This window comes from Anabrus simplex, chromosome 5 (genome assembly GCF_040414725.1).
Source record: "Anabrus simplex isolate iqAnaSimp1 chromosome 5, ASM4041472v1, whole genome shotgun sequence".
In the NCBI taxonomy this organism is placed as follows: domain Eukaryota; kingdom Metazoa; phylum Arthropoda; class Insecta; order Orthoptera; family Tettigoniidae; genus Anabrus; species Anabrus simplex.
In genome coordinates, this window is record NC_090269.1 from 299417164 (window position 1) to 299440049 (window position 22886).

General features: G+C 37.6%; 1 protein-coding gene across 2 annotated transcripts in view; it reads left to right on the forward strand.

Annotated features, from left to right (window-relative positions):
* loco (locomotion defects) overlaps nt 1–22886 on the forward strand; it is a 308467-nt gene that overhangs the window by 156739 nt on the left and 128842 nt on the right. For both annotated transcript variants that reach the window (XM_067147469.2, XM_067147470.2), the window contains exon 2: nt 21843–21956. In XM_067147469.2, the coding sequence (XP_067003570.2) occupies nt 21843–21956 (114 nt within the window). The remainder of the gene's footprint in view (nt 1–21842; nt 21957–22886) is intronic.

The window sequence follows — 22886 nt, forward strand, 5'->3', positions numbered from 1 at the left end:
TATCCTTTCCATTTCCTCAAGCATAATTTCACCAACATAATTTTCCTCCTCCCCATGAGCTTGGCTATTCGCAACACCGCCAGGATTTCCTTTTACATTGAGAAGATCTTCAAAATATTCCCTCCACCTCTCCAGTGATTCCCTGGGATCTATTATGAGTTCACCCGAATTACTCAAAACACTGTTCATTTCCTTTTTCCCCTCCCTTCCTAAGATTCTTTATTACTGTCCAGAAAGGTTTCCCTGCTGCTTGACCTAGCCTTTCCAAGTTGTTACAAAAATCTTCCCATGACTTCTTTTTGGATTCAACAACTATTTGTTTCGCTCTGTTTCTTTCATCTACGTACAAATCCCTGTCTGCCTCGGCCCTTGTTTGGAGCCATTTCTGATAAGCCTTCTTTTTACGTTTACAGGCTGCTTTCACTTCATTATTGCACCAAGATGTTCGCCTTTTCCCATCTTTACACACAGTTGTTCCTAGGCATTCCCTTATCTGTTTCTACTACAGCATCCCTGTATGCCACCCATTCTCTTTCTATATCTTGAAACTGCTTACTGTCTACTGTTCGAAACTTCTCACTAATCATATCCATGTATTTCTGTCTAATTTCCTCGTCCTGGAGATTTTCTACCCTTATTCGTTTGCAGACAGATTTCACTTTCTCTACCTAGGCCTAGAGATACTTAGTTCACTACAGATCAGATAGTGATCTGTATCATCGAAAAATCTGCGGAAAACTTGTACATTCCTAACAGATTTCCTGAATTTGAAGTCTGTTTAGATATAGTCTATTATGTATCTGGTACCCCTAGCCTCCCATGTGTAGCGGTGAATAGCCTTATGCTTGAAGAATGTATTCATAACAGCTAAACCCATACTAGCACAGAAGTCCAGCAAACGCTTCCCATTCCCATTAGCTTCCATGTCTTCCCCACATTTACCAATCACCCTTTCGTATCCTTCAGTTCTATTCCCAACTCTTGCATTGAAACCGCCCATTAGCACTGTTCTATCCTTGCTGTTGACCCTGACCACGATGTCATTCAATGCTTCATAAAACTTGTCATCTTCATCCTCATCTGCACCCTCACATGGTGAATACACTGAGACAATTCTAGTCCTAATTCCTCCAACTGACAAATCTACCCACATCATTCGCTCACTTACGTGCCTAACAGAAACTTTGTTGCGTGCAATGGTATTCCTGATAAAGAGCCCTACCCCAGACTCTGCCCTTCCCTTTCTAACACCCGTCAAGTACACTTTATAATCTCCTATCTCTTCCTTGTTATCTCCTCTTACCTGGATATCACTTACTTCTAGCACATCCAGATGCAACCTCTTTGCTGACTCAGCCAGTTCTACTTTCTTTCTTCCATAAGCCCCATTAATATTCATAGCTCCCCATCGAATTCCATTTCGTTTGCCAAGTTGTTTCCAAGGAGTCCCTCGCCTGTCAAATGGGAGTAGGACTCTATTACTCCCACAGGTCAGATGCTTGCTTAAAATGTTCTGAGCTCGGTAAATTCATGAGGCAGGATTCTACCCTACTTGCACATAGTCCAAGGGAGGATCTCTCCTCTAACAGGTTATGGATCACCGGTGGATTGTATAGTCCTAGCCGCCTGAGCACAAGGAGGGCCAGGACTCAGAATATGTCCGAGATGCCCACTCCCATTCCATAGCAACTGGTATCCCGACTCTCAGGACCACTTACTAGGCCACTCAGCCGTTGCCCACGGTTCACGAACTAGGACGTGACTACAGTAACCCACAAACATGAACCATCAAGCCAAAAGAAAACAATATGGAATGTCCTTAAAATTGATCAACATTAACATTACATTGACTATTGCTTGTTATAATGTGCTTTGTCTCTTCTGTTGCTATTGATCTCTGATAGGTTGTATTACTGTTTAGTGCCACGGTGAACAGCCTGCCTGAATATTGGCAGGAAGTAGCTGGGGAGTATGATAACTTTTTTTTTTAAATCGTGCGATTCCTCTGGCTCATACATGTTCTGATAATTACTGGTACATGACACACTGGTTCATCATAGTCTCCCAGCTATTCGATCCCTGCTATGAAGCTCTGATAGGAATGGGTAGTGTGCATCCTTAATGGAAAATGGCAGGGCAGTGTTCATTGGTGTCTGTGGGTGAGTCATTCCAGCTCTGGAGCTTGGCATTGCTAGAACGCCAGCATAGTACTGTTAGTGAAAAGTGAGAAACTTCGCCAATTTTAATATTATCTAGCATTTCATATGATAGCATTACTTTTAAATGCAACATTCCAGTCTGTCAGTATTGTATTCTGACGAGAATACTGACGTCATTGTATTGACCTGTATTGAGGTCAGTTTAATATTTGTGTGTGTCTTTCACAGCATCATTGCAAAATGGATGGGTGGATCTTATTGAAACTAGGTATTTCTGTTTAGAATAAAGTCGAGTCTAATTTTATCTACGACCGGGTGAGTTGGCCATGTGGTTAGGGTCGCGCAGCTTTGAGCTTGCATCCGGGAGATAGTGGGTTCGAACCCCACTGTCGGCAGCTCTGAAGATGGTTTTCCATTGTTTCCCATTTTTGCAGGCAAATGCTGGGGCTGTACCCTAATTAAGGCCACGACCACTTCCTTCTCACTCCTAGGCTTTTTCTATCTCATCGTCACCATAAGACCTATCTGTGTCACTGTGAAGTAAAGCAAATAAAAAAATCTTATCTATAAGTTGTTCAAAAACATTTCAGGAGTGGTTGATTCAGAAAGGGCCTAAAACATAAAAATTGTTGTATGACTCTTATGGTTGGTTTTACAAGAAAATAGCGCGTGACATTTTTTGTTCTATACTTTTTAAGACACAGCCAAAAATAAGGGATATATATATCAGTGGCAGTTGTGTGAAGGTTAAGTCCAAGAGTTGGTGACTATCTCTATAGACTGTAAAGAGAGTTGCTAAAGAGATTGCAGTTCAAGCCCCCAATGTAGTTTTGACAGAAATTATTGCAGACAACTTCTTATTTTTCGGCATTTAAAGACACTTATATTCTCTGTCCTGCATAGTAGGGAAAATAATAGTAATCCACCAGCAGTAAAATTCATATAACCACATTTCAGCTTAGAATTGTAGCGCAGATACGGTATATTTAGATAGTACAGTATCTTACCTGCTATATTTGTGAGTATCTTTGTGTGTGTATCTATTAAAGCATAGTACTAATAATAATCTGTCTAAGCATTTAGCTTTGTTGGTAATCTTTGAGTACAGTAGTTCGTGAAAATTTCAAACTTGCAATTTCAATTTCTGTTTGTGCTTAGTAGTGACATACGGTACTAGTATTATAATTAGAATAAGTCTGAACGTATTTAAAATTATTGTAGTGTACTGTACAGCAGTATACGAGTAGTATCTTATTGGACATTAGCGTGCTTATTTTACTATTGTAAAATTTTGTAAAATTATTGTAAAAGTTTTGTGTAGTGTAGTAGAGGTACCTGTAGAAACTCTCTTACTAAAATTTTGCTTTTGTAATTAGGAGAGACTTAACTGCAGTATAGAATTGTGTAATTTTTGTGTATTCCTTTTGGTATTCAGTAATTAACAGTAGTTTTTATCTGTTAGGGTGTAGTAGGATAAAAATAGAATACATCTAAGTAGTATTATAGTGGAGTAGTATATTACTTACCTAATTGTCGTGTGATCTTTGAGTACTATCCTAGACAATATTTCTTTTCACATATTTTTTTCCTTTTTTTTTTTTTTTTTTACACAAACCAAGTTATTTTACTTTTCCTTTTCTTTTCATTTTGTCCGTAAAGAATGGGTAAAGAGTGCAAGTGTAGGAGCTGTGGTTGTGGCGAGGCATTGAGGGGTATGAGGGAGGAATTGGAGAGTTTGAGGGATATAATTAGGATTCTCTCAGAAGACAGGAATGAAGGTTAGGCCTCCCTCAAACAATGTACGGGTTACAGCAGGTGTAAAAAAGGGATCGGAAGGAAAGGAGGGAACTGTAGAAGACAGGTGGTCTAATGTTCTAAGGGGAATGAGATTGTAGACTAAGAGCTCTATTCAGGATCAGAATTCAGGACAGGTGTCTGTGAGAGAAATCGTTATGAGCCACTCCAGGTAGAACAACAGAGGGAAGATGAGGAACAGGGAACTGTTGCTGAGATGTGTGCAAGTAGGAGGAAGGGAAAAGGTAGGAAAGGGGAATGTAGAGTAGAGGATAGGAAAAGTGGAACAGGGTCATGGGAGGGAGAAAAGGGAGGAGGAAGTAGCTTCTGCAACTATCAGGAAAGATAGGGCTGACCAGGAGGGTAGGTGATCAAAGGAGTTGGGTAGGGTTGAGGCTCTGGTCATGGAGAATTCCATCGTTAGACATGTGGGAAAAGTGTGTGGAGGAAAGGGATCCAGGGTAGAGTGTTATCCAGGAATCAGGTTGAGGCAGATGCTGAGAAAAGTAGAAGAGAAGGAGGGGAAGGAGAAGGTGGTAGTGTTTCACGTTGGTACCAACAACGTAAGGCAAGCTAATATAAATACCAACATAGTTGGGGATGTGTGGGATCTGGTAAATGCAACACGGGTAAAGTTTAAGAAAGCAGAGATTGTTATCAGTGGAATACTGTGTAGGAGGGATACTGACTGGAGGATGATTGGGGATTTAAATGAGTCTATGGAGTGGGTATGTGGGGAAACTGGGAGTGAAATTTCTAGACTCTAATGGGTGGGTAGGAGATAGGGATCTGCGCTCAGATGGCCTTCACGTAAACCACAGTGGTACATGTAAGTTAGGAAATTTGTTTAGAACGGTAATAGGGAGGTACATTCTGGGAAAAGGGGGTTGTCTAGGAAGCGGTGATGAGGGTACAGAGATCTGGAAGTCAAGTAGGGATGATATAAAAATGTTAGTGTTGAACTGTCAAAGTATAGTAAAGAAAGGAATAGAATTGTAATTTAGAGATATATATTTACCAGATATTGTAATAGGAGTTGAATCATGGTTGAGAAATGATGTAATGGATTGCAGAATTTTTTTCACGGAACTGGAGAGTGTGAAGTCAAATAATAATACTGGATTATAAATTCCACCTGTTCAATACATAAGAGTTTTTTATTTAAATTTAAGAGAGATAGGATAGGAATGGTGGGAGGTGAAGTATTCATTCTGGTAAAAGAAGAATTTGTAAGCTATGAAAATGTTAAAGATGAGAAACATGAAATTCTAGGTGTAAGGCTCATTTCTCAAAATAATAGGCAGCTTGATGTCTTTGGAGTGTACAGACCGGGAAAGGGTAGCGCTGACACGGATTCAGAATTATCTGATAAGATAATCAGCTATGTGGGTAAATGACATGGAAAGGAATGTGACTGTAACGGGAGATCTTAATTTACCAAATGTCAATTGGGAAGGAAATGCAAACGACAGAAAGCATGACCAACAAATGGCAAATAAGCTAATATGGGAAAGACAGCTGATTCAGAAAGTGACGGAACCAACTAGAGGGAAAAATATCCTGGACGTGTCCTGATAAAACCAGATGAGCTCTATAGAGAAATCGAAGTAATAGATGGTATTAGTGATCACGAAGCTGTTTTTGTCGTAGTTAAAAATAAATGTGATAGAAAGGGAGGTTTTAAAAGTAGGACTATTAGGGAGTACCATATGGCTGATAAAGCAGGCATGAGGCCGTTTTTAAAAAGTAATTATGATTGGTGGAAATCGATAAATAAGAATGTAAACAGACTGTGGGATGGGTTTAAAGAAATTGTTGAGGAATGTGAAAACAGGTTTGTACCTTTAGAGGTGGTAAGGAATAATAAAGACCCACCTTATTATAATGGAGAAATAAAGAGACTAGGAAGGAGGTGCAGATTGGAAAGAAATAGAGTTAGAAATGGCTGTGGAAGTAAGGAGAAATTGAAGGAACTTGCTAGGAAATTGAATCTAGCAAAGAAGGCAGCTAAGGGTAACATGATGGCAAGCATAACTGGTAGTCATATAAATTTTAGAGAAAAATGGAAGGGTATGTATAGGTACTTTGAGGCAGAAACAGGTTCCAAGAAGGACATTCCAGGAATAATTAATGAACAAGGAGAGTGTGTATGTGAGGATCTTCAAAAGGCAGAAGTATTCAGTCAGCAGTGTGTAAAGATTGTTGATTACAAGGAAAATGTCCAGATAGAGGAGGTGACTAAAGAAGTATTAATATTTACATATGATAACAATGATATTTATAATTAGATACTAAAGTTGAAAACTAGAAAAGAGGCTGGAATTGAAAAGATTTCTGGGGATTTGCTAAAGACAATGGGTTGGGATATAGTACCATATCTGAAGTACTTATTTGATTATTGTTTGATTGAAGGAGCTATACCAAATGAATAGAGAGTTGCTATAGTAGCCCCTTTGTATAAAGGAAGGGGTGATAGACATAAAGCTGAAAATTACAGGCCAGTAAGTTTGACATGTATTGCATGTAAGCTTTGGGAAGGCATTCTTTCTGATTTTGTTAGACGTGTTTGCAAAATTAATAACTGGTTCGATAGAAGGCAATTCGGTTTTAGGAAAGGTTATTCCACTGAAGCTCAACTTGTAGGATTCCAGCAAGATATAGCAGATATTTTGGATTCTGGAGGTCAAATGGACTGTATCACAATTGACCTGTCTAAAGGATTTGATAGGGTGGATCATGGGAGACTACTGGCAAAAATGAATGCAATTGGACTAGACAAAAGAGTGACTGAATGGGTTGCTATATTTCTGGAAAATAGATCTCAGATAATTAGAGTAGGCGAAGCTTTATCTGACCCTGTAATAATTAAGAGGGGAATTCCTCAAGGCAGTATTATTGGACCTTTATGTTTTCTTATATATATAAATGATTTGAGTAAAGGAGTGGAATCAGAGGTAAGGCTTTTTGCGGATGATGTTATTGTATGTAGAGTAATAAATAAGTTACAAGATTGTGAGCACCTGCAAAATGACCTCGATAATGTTGTGAGGTGGACAGTAGGCAATGGTATGATGATAAGCTGGGTTAAAAGTCAGGTTGTGAGTTTCACAAATAGGAAAAGTCGAGTTTTAATTACTGCGTTGATGGGGTGAAAGTTCCTTTTGGGGATCATTGTAAGTATCTGGGTGGGTGTTATTATAAGGAAAGATCTTCATTGGGGTAATCACATAAATGGGATTGTAAATAAAGGATACAGATCTCTGCACATGGTTATGAGGGTGTTTAGGGGTTGTAGGAAGGATGTAAAGGAGAGGGCTTATAAATCTGTGGTAAGTCCCCAACTAGAGTATGTTTCCAGTGTATGGGACCCTCACCAGGATTACTTGATTCAAGAAGTGGAAAAAATCCAAAGAAAAGCAGCTCGATTTGTTTTGGGTGATTTCTGACAAAAGAGTAGCGTTATAAAAATGTTGCATGGTTTGGGCTGGGATGAAATGGGAGAAAGGAGACGAGCTGCTCGACTGAGGGGTATGTTCATAGCTGTCAGCGCAGAAATGGCATAGAATGACATTAGTAGACGAATAAGTTTGAGTGGCATCTTTAAAAGTAGGAAAGATCACAATATGAAGATAAAGTTGGAGTACAAGAGGACAAATTGGGGGAAATATTCATTTAGGAAGGGGAGTTAGGGATTGGAATAACTTACCAAGGGAGATGTTCAATAAGTTTCCAATGTCATTGAAATCATTTAAGAAAAGGTTAGGAAAACAACAGATAGGGAATCTGCCACCTGGGCGACTGCCCTAAATGCAGATCAGCATTGACTGTTTTGGTAACGTTTTAAATGCTTTATACATATGTTTTTTGTTTGTTTGAAAGTAACCCTATACTTTGGCTTTCTTTTAACCTGGAAGGAAGAGATCAAATAAAGATCAGCAATAATACAAAACAATTTGAAACAGCAAAGGGCTACAGAGAGCAAGGAAACAAGTACGTCACGACAAGCTGCTGACGGAGAGGTATGGCCACTTATGTGCTTAAGAATCTGGGGAACAAAGTGAGGGGTGAACAAAAATATAATCATGTACATGCTATGTAATTATCCCGTCAATGACAGGCACTACAGCTAGTATAAGTATATATAGCTTTTTTTAGCTGGTGTTAAATTTTCATTTTTTTCTTTTTCATTTCATACTATGCTGGGCTGAGTAGCTCAGGTGGTAGAGCACTGGACTTCTGAGCTCAAGTTGGCTGATTCATTCCTGGTTCAGTCTGGTGGTTTTTGAAGGTCTTCAGTTATGTCAGCCTCCTGTTGGTAGATTTATCGGCACATTAAAGAACTCCTGCAGGACAAAATTGTGGTACCTCGGAGTTTCTGAAAACTGTAAAAGTAGTTAGTGGGACATAAAACCAATATCATCATCATCATAATCTGTCTTGTATCCTCTTCATTTTATTTCTGTTGAACTTTTGTAAATATCTAAAAATGTTGTGTTACATGCCGAGCGAGTTGGTCGTGCAGTTAGGGTCGCGCAGCTGCGAGCTTGCATTTGGGAGATAGTGGGTTCGAACCCCACTGTCGGCAGCCCTGAAGATGGTTTTCTGTGTTTTCCCATTTTCACACCAGGCAAATGCTGGGGCTGTACCTTAATTAAGGCCACAGCCGCTACTTTCCCAATCTCCCACCCTTCCGTCGCCGAAAACCTTCGATGTGTTAGTGCTACGTTAAACAAATAGCAAAAAATAAAGTATAGAATACTGGGTGGTGTGTGACATTTTTTTACAGATAGTAGACAAGTTACTTTTGTTTCTATTGAGTAAGTTAGTTGCATGGTACTGTGTGCTTTACAGCCCTCGATGGTTTTCCATGGTTTCCCATTTTCACACAAGGCAAAAGCTGGGGCTTTACCTTAGTGAAGTTCATCACCAGTTTGTTCACAGTTCTTTTCACATCCTCCATTGCCAAAAACCTGTGTATGTTAATTCAATGTTAAATTAATTTAAGAAAAGAAAACTGTATAAATCCTTTAAGAAGTACTAAAATATAGGAAAGTTAGCATTTATTTGTGTATTTAATTTAATTCTCATGCAGTGGTTTCTATTTTATCTCCCTCATCCACAGATAGTGATAAAATTGTACAGTAGTAATTTATTTTTAATTTTATATTTGATATACTTAACAGTTTTATTCTGTAACTAGGGCATATTGTACTTAGCACTATTTAACTAATCAATATGGCACATAGTAAGGAGAGTAAATAAAGTCAGATTAAATACAAGATTTATGTTATCTATACCTCATGGCAGCTGATATTAGTCTGTTCATTCTACGAGCAGTTTAATGTGTATAAAATTCATTTTGGTTACTATGATTAATTGCCATTATACACAATTCAAGGTGAGATGATTGGATTGAATTACAAATGAAACAAATTGGTGAGAGAACAATTTGACAAAATTTGACCAGAAGAAGAGAAGAAGAGATAGAATGATGGAACATCTTAAAACACCAAGGACTTGTTCAGTAGGTTTTTGAGGGAAGTGTAGGTGGCAAAAACGGCAGGGTAGACCAAAGTATGAATGCGACAGACAGATTAGAGGCGATGTAGGATGTAGTAGTTATGTGGAAATGAAAAGTCTATCACAGATAGGGTGTGATGGAGTGCTGCATCAAGCCAATCTATGGACTGATGACCCAAACAACATTATTGATCAAATTCTAAGAACATTCAACATTTTTATGACATTTTTATGAACTAATGTTCATGTCCAATGGAAATATACTGTGTGTCAATGTGATGAATCATTATTTTTCATTCCCCAATTAAAGGTTTATCATTGTTTCATCATCTAGAGCTATCTGTAGTCTACTTGTATCAGACACTTTCTGGCACCGAGCGAATTAGCCGTGCATCTCGGGGTGCGTTGCTGTGAACTTGCATTTGGGAAATAGTGGGTTTGAATCCCACTGTCGGCTGCCCTGAAGATAATTTTCTGTGGTTTCTCATTTTCACACCAGACAAATATTGGGGGCTGTAACTTAATTAAGGCCACGGATGTTTCCTTTCCATGTTATCCCATCATCAGCATAAGACCTATTTGTTTAAAAGTGATTATTTTCATTTTGACCGTATTGAAATTCAGTTATTAAAAGTTAAACAATTAATATATTGAAACCACCTATTCAATATTAGTAAAGTCTTTAAGACTATATTACAGTCATTATATTAAGTTTAAGTATGGTACATGTTTCGCCTGTCATTGCAGGCATCATCAGCCATGAATTCTAACTCCAAGTCAGAGCTCTGAGTGGATGTTATACTAGGATTATTCATAAATCATATTTTTCATATAACAATTTGCACTGAAGTACAAGAACATTAAGGTCCTAATTTGGAGTGAATAAGCCGTTCATGTCTTGACGTTCTAATGTGACGTCCAACTAATGTTCACATACAATGGAAACAGTACTAAGTGTCAACTCTCATAATGCTTATAAAAAAATAAAATAATGTATAGATGTTTTAAATTCCACTTGTTTCATGCCGTTCTCATTATCGGAATTATGAGAGTTGACACTTTCTATTGTTTCTGTTGGATGTGAACATTAGTTGAACCTCACATTAGAACTTCAAGACATGAACCGCTTATTCACTCCAAATTATGACCTTAATGTTCTTGTATTTCAGTGCAAATTGTTATATAAAAGATATGATTTATGAATAATCCTACTATAACATCCACTAAGAGCTCTGACTTGGAGTTAGATTTCATGGCTGATGATGCCTGCAATGACAGGTGAAACATGTACCATACTTAAACTTAATATAATGACTGTAATATAATCCTAAAGAATTTACTAGTATTGAATAGGTGGTTTCATTAAATTAATTGTTTAACTTTTAATAAGACCTATTTGTGTCGGTGCGATGTAAAGCCAGCTGAGGCCTTACCTTCCTCAGGAACGAGTTTAATGACAGCATATTTTTTAAATACAAGCTTTTATGAGTATCTTGGTTTATTAATTTTACATTGTCTGTTGAATCAATTCAAAAATTTGTGTGAACAGTACATATTTTCTCCATTACATCTCTGCAGATTCTTGTTAATATAGTCTGAAGCACCATTTGATCAGACTGTCATTTGAGTAGTATTAGGCTTTTAGCTTAGGAAGAAGCAGGATTCAATGGGGATGTTCTACCTAGGTAATTTATTTCATAAGAGTAACTAGCCTGTGTATTTTACAAGTTATGTTGCACCGATCTTTGATGAGTTTACTTGAGATGGTTGCTAGGTCAGTTTGGGCTAGCAGCAAATAATGTAACTCATTATGCTATTTTGATGTTCCAGTTACAATATTGTATGACCCTCTGCTTACCTTCGGACAGTTTGTTGAAATAGTGTTATGTGACATAGAACTGACAGGAACCTGTTATCAACAGTTGTGGCTTTATGTATCCTGCTTGTCTATTGGACAATAGCCACAATACAGCAAGCTTATTACTCAACTCCAGCTTGCATTTTCCCCAGTTTCATGTTCTTGGTGTCATGGAACATGGTTTTCATGCCTGACATGAAGAACCACTCACCACTGAAAAAGTGGGATAATGGTTCAGGGTTCACCAAGTCGCTCAGCTTCAGAATTAAATCTAGAACCTCGAAGAAACATGAGGAAATATATAAGAGACAGGTAAATCAATTTGGAAATTGTGTGAAGCTTGCTGAAATAATTATATGCCTATTGTGTGCCCATTAACCACAGTATTGTTTGTCCTCCTATCGAACCATGCCTTTGTTGAATGAAAATTCGAACTTGCTAGTGTACATTTTACTAATGCTGTCCACTTATTGAAAAATATCTGCTTCCTTCTTTCATTGTTAAAATTCTTGCTTTGCAGCCTTTTGTGGTACTAACATACAGGTATAATCTTATCTGTACATTTTATTGCATGCATGGTTTTTCTGTAATTTAAAAATCTCATGTTTAAATTGTTCCATATTGACTGTAATTCTTGTGGTTTTTCTGTTGTAGACAGGGATATATGAAAAGTGTGATATGCATATAATTACATTTATTAAGTTTTAAGAAATATTGTGTAGCACACTTAAAGGTGCCACTCTCAGCCAGAAGTTCTTTTGTTGCTTTTTTTCTAATGTATTGCTTTTGACTGCTGTTTCATGATTGTGCGTAGGCATGTGTTGAGCTGTTCCATGTTAACAGTTCTTTCTAACTTTGTTATGAATGTTTACTTTTAAATAATTTTTCAACATTCACCATCCCATTTGCTAGTAACTGTAATAAAAGAATAGGCTGAATTTGGAATTTGAGGTATATAGGTGTGTTGTATCAGATTTTGTGTTAATGAATTTGACTTTTCTATTAAGAATATTTTAGAGATGTACTGTTTTAAGACACAGATAAGAACAATTTTAATACTGCTTTGTTAAATAAAGAGAAACCTCTTATCTCCCAACCCCTAAACTTGTTTCTGTTTCCTCCTTCATCAGGAGAGAAGGCATCCACAATCATGAAGATGTGGTATTCTTGGGAAATGAAGGATGAGAAGAAAAGCAGATAATCATGAAAATATTTTGTTAAAACAGCAGCCATACTTTCAGTGTCAACTCAGTTTAAATGTAAATTTGAAAGCTTTGCAGTCTGCCGAACACACAATTTCAATATAAACATTACATTTAACAAACCTGTAAGAAACACATTATTAAACAAGGAATAAATGCACACTGTTAAACAAAGAATGACATTTCAAAATTTTGAAAGTGACTTTATAATCTGATGATATTCTTTCAAGAACAAAACATGTCATTCGTTGTTTAATAGTGTGTACTTATTCTTTGTTAATAATATGCTTTTTTTACAGGTATGTTATAGTTAGAGATGTGCGTTTACGGTCATGAGCTCAGACCGGACCAGTTCTTTGCTGCACGAGCCTTCCAAGCTCAACTGCCTGAAGTATGGTCCAAGCCTCAAAGCTCACGGTCCGGCTCGTTGATAGAATAGAATTTATTGTCGTTAAGCAATGTACATTGTAATAGACAAAGTCCAGCAATCCATAAAAAATGCTCTTAAAAATCAAGACTATACAGTACCATTAAACATCATTCATTCCCTTGGAATATATACTGTACTAACTATCTTATGCTGTACTACTAGTAATATATCTACATATTTATATCACAGACATATCTCTTAATTCCAATGGAAGTTTGTTGAAGAATATCATTCCTGTGTAGTTATGATATTTTTGTGTTTTCTTTAATCTAACATGAGTATAGTGTCTATATCATTTTTCCTTCTTGTATTGTGTTGATGTACTTCTTTCTTTAATGGGTAATTAATTCAGGTTTTCTTTAATGTCCATTATGCATTGGTAAGTATATATTGAGGGAAGAGTCATTATTCCCACTTCTTGGAAAATGGCCCTATGCGATTGCTTGTCTGCAATTCCATGCTTTCTTTTGCCATATAAAGAAATCCCGAGCCCCTGTGGAATTCCCCCACATTGTTCCATACTGTAGATATGAATGAAAGCATAGTAAGCAGATAGTATTGAGATTTGCTAACACATTTCTTCAGTTTTCTCAATAAAAATATCACTCAGGACAGTTCCTTACATAGTTGTTGTATATGAACATTCAAGCTTAGTTTTTAGTCTAAACGGAATCCTAACATTTTCATTGACTTGTTGCTGTCCTCCCTAGTTGTATTGCCTAGACAAAGGAAAATTTCTTAATTTTTGTTGCATTTAAGACCAATTTATTCTCCTCCCTCTGTTGTGGATTTATTGGACATCATGCAAGGAAGATTCCCTCTGCGTCAATGTTGAACTTACTGTCTTCTAGAACTCAATAGAAGCATTTGGATTTCACTTTAAAACCGGCATATTACGATTTTAAATGTGCAATTTTAGAATATTCGTCAACAGAGCTCATTTTATTCAATTTTACAATAGTTGTATGATAAATATTTGTATAGTTTAATTATACGTGACATAATTCCTAAGATTTTATTTGTCACTGATAAAGATAACATTGTTACATCTATAACAGTTCATAGATTCACCATTTTATGTGCGTCATTCTATCACATATTCAATTCATTCTTTTATATTTCATTCCACCGTGTAATTCTGTTTTAAGACTTTGACATATACATATGTATCTTGGCTAGGCTGATGATGACCCATACAGGGTCAAAACTAGTACCTCGTAACTTATTGTAATATTTTTGAAACATCGCAATTTATGTAAAGTATTGAGTAGGTGGATTAAACTTAGTTTTTATTTTATATATTCCTAAAATATAAAATCATATTACAACATCATGGTGAAATCTTTCAATACTATTGTTCATCCATGTGTGTACACAGTAATACCTACCTTCGTCAATCTGTGTGCACAAGCGCCTCCTCACCACGCAATGTACTTCATTCTTATCAGCGTCGGACAACATCATCAATCCATGAAAACGAGAGAGAAATGTCAACTTGTGGTGTATGTGCAATGGCAACTTTTCTCATATAAATGTAGAACATCTACCTTTTATCGTCACCATGACTTCCTTGTCACCAGGTCTCTGCTCACAGTGACTTTTGAGGTTGTGAAACCACAGCAGTACATTCTGGATGGTTATAATCCTTCATTACACCTTTGTCCATTAATTCCATTTTACTAGTTTTGTTTGCTTTTGGCTGTCACCGGCAAGATTTCCAGAATTTTGTTAAACCAATGAAAAACCGATTTGACCCTTTGTAACTTTGAATTCCATCGGGTTTCCATGTCTTGATATAGATTTTTTTTCGAAGTAATGTCACCACACCAGTTCGTTTAAAATATTCCACAATTTTCTGGGTTATTATAAGTATGTACAAATTCTTCATTGGAAGTATGCCTCACTACTGTATTCAAACATTGTACTGCACGAGGGATTTAAAAAAGGCTCCCTTGAATTTCGAATGCCTTCTTCATATTCAAACCCTGATTAGTTACGAAAGTAACCTTTTGTAGGTCTGCAAACTAAATGTCGAGCAGCTCACTCTGTTGTATAATTTTTTGAATAATATTGTTACCAGGCTTTGGTGCTTTAGGGAAGAGGCATGTAAATATTATTCTACTTTTGAGGATCCAGTGATGGAAGTAATTACAGTGAGTGACGGGAAATAATTCTTTTTATGATTTTCAGTCCACACATCAGTAGTAGCTGAACATCGATTATTTCTCTTGGCCTCTACAACTTCCACGATAACTGAGCGATGAGTGTCGTCGTCTAACTCATGACATTAGCGTGTAACAGGTGTTCGACAAGGTAGTACATCGGAAACGTCAACTTTTCTTAATTCATTACCTACGTTAATTAGTCCTTGTGTCACCTTACTAACATCAGGTCCGACACGACACTGAATGGCCGCAGATCTAATCCGCACACATTTCTACACAGTCTTAAGTAATATTATGTTTTACAACACTATTGACTGTGGAAATGTTGGGCGATGTGCTTCCATGATTCGTTGAATGGGGGCAATTGTGTCTAGCTAACGTACTACTGTAGTACTGGATTTCTTTAAAATACACCCTCCAAGTTTGCACTTCACAAAGCTAGTAGTCATTTTACCCTCATCATTAATGACAGTATAAAATCATTCCCACACTTCTGCTTTTTGCCTTTAAAATAACCTCTACACCATACTGCTTGTTATTTAGTTTCTCTGTTACCTCATTTACAGTCTCCGTCTCTAATGAATGACAAGGTATGCTAAAAACTGCACAGCTGAGTAATATTTCCCAATGTCCAGTTTTCTGTCGTATCAGACTTGGAGACCATTAGACCCTGGGCTTACTGATGGCCAGGTAGAAGCGAGCTTTCGAAACTGCATGCTTCCTGTACTCCAGTCACTCTAAAGACTGCCTTGAGAGTGCTCAAGTGTACACCAGAGCTCAAAAGACTGGCTTGTGCACATCTCTAGTTATAGCGTAAAATTTATATTGAAATTGTGTGTTCGGCAGACCAGAAACTTTTCAGTTTACAATCATGAGAATAGGCGGAAACTTAAAAAGAAAAATATAGTGGTAGGAAAGAAGAGGGGCTGGGCACAATCACTGAAAGAGAAAAGAAACCCAACAGACTTTGTGTATATATTGTAATCGGACTTCAGTGGTTACACGACACATAGTAAAGAAAAAGGAAAACTTAAATTACATGCCAAAGGGTGTGGAGCGGCATCGGAACCCTACCCAGGCCATTGGAGTATCTAGGTTGCAGGTTTCTAGAAAAATCAATGGTGATCTCTTGATCTGTGATATTATTTCCCAAAATAAACATTGCAAAGAAAATTTGAAACAAAATCCATCAATTCAAAAATCCAGGTACAATATCTCAAAACAGCAAATTAGATGTAAAGTGTCAAGGGCTTTAACAAATACAATATTAAGTGAAGGTTAACGCACTTCCAGACAGTCACGCCACATAATTGAAATAAGGGGAAAATGAGAAATACTTAAACTTGACGCAGAGACCAGTTCAATTTGCATCCACACCAAAAACACTTCTGATGCGGGGCAGAGGAAGAACTAGCATGGATCAAATGATACAATGTTACTGGAGGCAAATCCCGAGGAAAATAAAATTAATAGACTAATTACAAGGTTTAAAAAACTAAAAGAAAAGGGGAATGCCTCCAAAATCAAACAGGCAGGCCTAGCTGAAAAGCTAAGGCATCTGAATAATTTTGTGGTTAGTCTGGGCGAGTAGAGGTAAACTCCTATATACAAGCAAACATTAAATATAAATTAATATGGAAATTAAACCAACAGCGCTTACCCCAAGGCAGCCCATCCTGGAAGGGAGGATGACCGACGTGCATCTGATCGCTGGACTGACGAGAAACAAAAAGACCACAAAATTTTGCCTCGCCGTCTTACCAAGTCGCGAAGTTTTTACAATATTCCAGAACATCACCTGACCATAATTGCGAACTTTCCATCTTCCAGAATTAGTAAAAACATGATCACTCACCAATAATAATAATTTACAATTTAGTAATTACATTTCCAAATTTAGATAGATGAAAGGAATACAAATAAAGTATTCTACAATAATATTTGACACCACATAGTAAACGCTTCTTTGAAAGAGACAGGTCTCATATATTAAAGGGAAGAATTAAAAAAATGTTTTTTCCCTCAACTTTGTGCCATACTAAGGAGCGCAATTGAACTTGTTTAGCAGATGAATTAGCTTTCTTCTCTTCCCAGAATCTCTTCATCCTCTCGCTACAATTTTTCTTCCGTTCTTCTGTGCATGCAGTATTGATTCTTATCATGGGTTTCAGCAAAATGATATTTATTTACTGGTGTTCTAAAGCTAGTCTGTCCCATATAATTTGGTCTGTTATGTTGATTTTTGAAGGTCTTTCCAATTTTGATTATCCAATTACTCTTGATTTTTAGTGAAGAGGCATGATTAAATATCCTTTTAGTAAGTCTTTCATTGTCCATTCTTTGAATATGGCCATAAAATTTCAACTCAGGAGACCTCCTTTTCATCCACACTATTTATATGCATGCTGAGCCAAAGATGTTTCTAAGGATTTTCCTTTCTTGTTTTTCTAAATTTTTAGTTAGTGGCCTGCCTCCAATGATCACGTTATCTGATGCATAGAATGCATTGATTTAATGTTGTACCTGTTCATTGTGATTCTGTAGGCTTTTTGTAATTTAGAAATTCTCTCTTTGTTTCATGATTTAATCCAGATGGTTTAATGATGCCCCTAAGTATTTGAAATTATTTACCTTAGGGATTTTGCCAAATTGAACAAACTGGAATGATCTATCCACTTTACTATCAAACACCCTCCCTGTTCTCACCTCAAAATTCACCGGCAGTAGTACAGACATAAACAGATATGACAAGACTGGAAGAAAAATTTCTTCCAATGCGTTGATAAAATCACACCAATAGTAAATATAACCAGCAAACGGAAATTCACATAGATCACTAAGGAGATAGCATGAGAGAAACGGAAAAGAAACCCCAACCAGCTCTTAGTGGGAGAAATACAGGGTGGCTAGGAACAAGGCTAAACAATTGATCAGGGATTCCTAAGATTCTTATTTTCACAATCTCAACATAAACTCCAAGGAAAGGTGGGCTTTTATCACAAGTAAAGGTTGCAGCAGAGCTCCATCTGCATTTAAACATAATGGTACGGCAGTCTCCACACCACAAGAAATTGCAAACACCTTCAGCAGGAAATTTAAAAATAAGTTCTCTGCCTCTACTGAGGAAGAGAACATGCTCTATTCAAGGACAACTAGGTGCCCTCTCTTTGCACTCTGTGCAACCATTCCATGACTATGCCTGTGGGGTGGAAAGAAGCCAACGGTAGTCACAGTTTTCAAAGATGGATTCAAGGAAAACGTAGGTGATTACCGCCCAGTTTCGATAACATCACGGGTTTGTGGAGAGTCTAGTTGTTAAATATATGTTGGATTTTCTCAAGGAGAGACACCTGTTGAACACTAACCAGCTCGGCTTCATTCCTAGAAAATCCTGTATAACACTTTTAGCAAAAGTCCTTGATGACTGGCAGTTCTCTTTGGAGCAGATGGATGTCTCACAAATAGACTGTTACTGGGGCAAAGCTTTTGACCAGGTGTCACATCAAAGACTTCTGTTAAAACTTCACAACTGCAGCATTCAGGGTAAACTACTGGCATTGCTGAGGTCATTTTTGGTGGGTTAAACTTGTTTGTTGTGTACAGAGGAACCAAATCAGACCAAACCTCCTAAATGAAGGTTTGGAGATCGCCAAGTTGTATTTTTTTTTGTGTTTTTTGTTTTTGTTTTTGTTCCCCGGTGGAATTGCTGAGAAATAAATCGACATTCGTTTCAAGTTGAAATCTTCACAGAAGCTTAACCTTTCTCCATTTCACCGAGCTCGATAGCTGCAGTCGCTTAAGTGCGGCCAGTATCCAGTATTCGGGAGATAGTAGGTTCGAACCCCACTGTCGGCAGCCCTGAAAATGGTTTTCCGTGGTTTCCCCATTTTCACACCAGGCAAATGCTGGGGCTGTACCTTAAGGCCACGGCCACGGCCCTTTCCTATCCCATCGTCGCCATAAGACCTATCTGTGTCGGCGCGACGTAAAGCAACTAGCAAAAAATTTCTCCATTTCTGTTGGTTCTTTTGTACGCTGGGTAAAGACCTACAGTAGTTCTATGTTTCTTTTTCCTTCCAAATTGCGCATTGAAATCTCCCAATAAAAATTTGGTCTGATGTTTTGGAATTTGGACTGTGGTTTCTTCTAGCTGTTCCCAGAAATCCTCTATTTTTAGCGATCCTTCTTATTGTAATTGTTGGTTGGTGTACAAGAGTTCATTAGAATATAGACTTTGTTTCTGGATTTGATGGTTAGTAATGAAATCTTTCTGAGGGGGATGTGAAGTTGAGCGCTGAGTTTATAATTATTTTTTTTAAACGATAGATCTGGTTCCAAATTGCAAAGGTTAGTTAGGGAGTGAGATCGCTGGCTTGCCGTTATTGATTCTATAATTTCCTGGCTCAAAGTGATTTTCATCAGTATGCCTGATTTCTTGAAGTGCTAAAATTTGAATGTTGTACTTACCCAAGGCGCCTGTTAGTTGTTTGAGTTTGCCACTTTTGCGTATAGTATTAATGTTGGAAGATAGGAAACTTAAAAGGGTCCACCTTTTCAATACAAATAAATGTTATAGTTTATTTACAACATATATTTACACTTGGAACTAGTTTCGACGCTGTTTGGCGTCATCTTCAGCCAAAATGTGGGAAATAGGCTAGCATGTAGACATTTATATTACACAAGGTGTTACATCAGTGTGAATAAATGAGGGAACATGAAGACGCAAAGTACACTGTCAGTTTCAAAGTGGTCATGAAGGGTGAGTCAAAATTGTATAAACATGAGATAACATAATCACTTAAACAATAAACATATAAACATATAAACTGTAACAAAACCATGCGGAAGTACGAGATGATTGGTATTGGAGATTCAAATTATTTCAGGCACTCTTCCATTGAATGTTGCCTGCCGCGAGTGTAGTACAAAACATCGGTTATATTTCAGTAAACACAATCTTCTCAAAAATGCACATAACATAGTATTAATGTTATCGTACCAATGATGTGCTTGCGTCTAGGGTGAAGAGATTTGGGAAGCTGAGATATATTCTCGTATGATGTTCTCGGTCCCCCAGAATCCGATGACTGAGGCATTCTAGTGTCTATACTAGGGCCTGGGGTAGAGTCATTGTTAGTTGATTCCATCTTACTATTAAGTTGAAGATAGTGGAGAGATTGATTTTAATCTATCTCAGTAGTACACGTAAGCCTTAGAGGTTGAAAAAAAAAAAAAAAAAAAAAAAAAGCAGTTGACCAAAGGAGGTTCTGAACCTTGGTGGATTCCTACAGCTCTGCTGTGGACCTTATTCCTTTCAACACAGAGGTGAATCATTGGACATTGGAGTGGGAGATGGCAAACTTCAAAAATTCTGTTCAGAGATTTGTCACGGCCAGGATTTAAGCAATGAACCTCATATACAATAGTACTCATTTAAACAAATGTTCTTTCTCTAATGTATACTTGCAAGTAGTTTAAGGAGTAATCTGATAAAATTATAAATTAAGCTATCTCTGTGACCAATTATTAGAATTGGTAACTTTGAATATGTATCACGCTCACGCTTTCTCTTTGTTTTTTACGTCACACCAACACAGATAGGTCTTGTGGCGATGATGGGGTAGGAAAGGCTTAGGAATGGGAAGGAAGCGGCCGTAGCCTTAATTAAGGTTCAGCCCCAGCATTTACCTGGTGTGAAAATGGGAAACCATAGAAAACCATCTTCAAGGCTGCCGACTGTGGGGCTCGATGCGAGCTTACAGCTGCGCGCCCCTAACCGCACAGCTAACTCGCCCGGTGCATCAAGCTTAATAGGGTTCTTAATAAATTAGTATAGATACATTTTAAGATAGTTTTTAATTACTCATCATTGTTATTCATATCATTTGGTGACATGTGAATAGTGAGGAAGATTGTACTGAATGTCTGAAATAACAAGAATAGGGGAGATTAAATTTAACTGAAACAGATGACTACAAGATGCAAGAATGTAGAAATATCTATAGATCTTAAAGTAATAGATCAGGCAATTAATGGCCAGAAAAATTATTTTTATTATGATGATGAATAGTTTTGAAGAACAGAGAGAGAATGAAGATAAGAAACAAAAAACAAAATTATGTATATCCAAGATATCGTTTTTCATATTTAGGTTCTTTCTTGGTGTAGAAAGCTAGTCATAAGAATCTTTTAGGGTTCGTGTCATGTAGAATAATCTAATAACCTTTTTAGGATATTTTGCTGAGAAGCTATTCTTGCATCTTATGAGAGGCTGTATTGAAGACGAGTATGGTTCCTTTGCTAAATATCCAGAATGTATTTTGTTTCTGTGCTATTTGCACAGTGTGGAAACAATAGACTATATAAATACTAGTTTATATTTAGAGGTGGCCCATAGAATTATAAAAATATCTCATTCTGTCTCTATTCATTACAAGTGACTGTCTTAAACTTGGATATAACAGTGAAAATGTTGTATTGATATTGATTGGAGTGAAAGTATTTTAACAAATAATTAGTGGCTCTTCTGTTTTTTTTTTTTTTTTTTTAACATTTGGCATAGAACTGTAATTTAATTTTTAGTTCTAACATTTTTAACCGTAATATTTGTAGAATGCTAGATACTGTGTGTGTGGCGGATGTGACTAAGTTAAGTGTTGTTGCAGTATGTTATTCTTCAGCTTTAGTTTATTCGTTTCCTCTTCATTCCAGCATTCTGATCAGGAGGCCAGCCTGGAGCAAGAAGAATCTGAGAGGGGTGTAGCAAGTTGGGCTAATTCATTTGAGAAACTTCTGGAAGATCCAGCTGGATTGCACACATTTGCTGTGAGTATATACATAATATTTTATAACTGCTTCCATTATTTAGGATCCGGCCTGCAGAGCGACAGTGGTGTTGATCAGGAAGGGTGCAAGATTGAGTGTTGGGTTGGCTTTTTTTTTTTTTTTTTTTTTTTTTGCTAGGGGCTTTACGTCGCACCGACACAGATAGGTCTTATGGCGACGATGGGATAGGAAAGACCTAGGAGTTGGAAGGAAGCGGCCGTGGCCTTAATTAAGGTACAGACCCAGCATTTGCCTGGTGTGAAAATGGGAAACCACGGAAAACCATCTTCAGGGCTGCCGATAGTGGGATTCGAACCTACTATCTCCCGGATGCAAGCTCACAGCCGCGCGCCTCTACGCGCACGGCCAACTCGCCCGGTGGGTTGGCTTAGATGGAAAGAAGTCACAGAAGTACTATGCAATAGGCATATGTCAGTCCGCCTCTGATTAAAGTTGTATCGCACTGTGGTCCAATCGGTAGCGTTATATAGAACTGAAAGCTGGCCAATCACCAGAAGTGCCAAGGATTCTCTGCACTTCATGGAGAAGCGCATGTAGCGCTGGTCTCTTGGACTTTCTCTCCTTGATCTCATAACCAGCAATACAATTAGGGAGAGTTTGGGAGTTGTTCCCATTCAAAAGCAAATGTAGGAGGGGCACGTGAGGTTGTACAGTAATGTCCTAAAAGCAACAACCAGAACCATCACTTACACTGCTTACAACTTCACCACCAAAATCAAGCATCCCTGTAGAAGACCAAGACAGTGGTGGCAAGAGGCACTTAGATGGATGGCTTTTCCGGCGTTTGCTCTATTAACCAGCGTTTCGTCTTAGGTCTGACACTAGACTCTCCAGAGTGGGATGTGTCAGACCCCACCCACTGACGCTGGGGTGTATGCAGGTGAACTTATCAGAAGCTTATTTATGAAG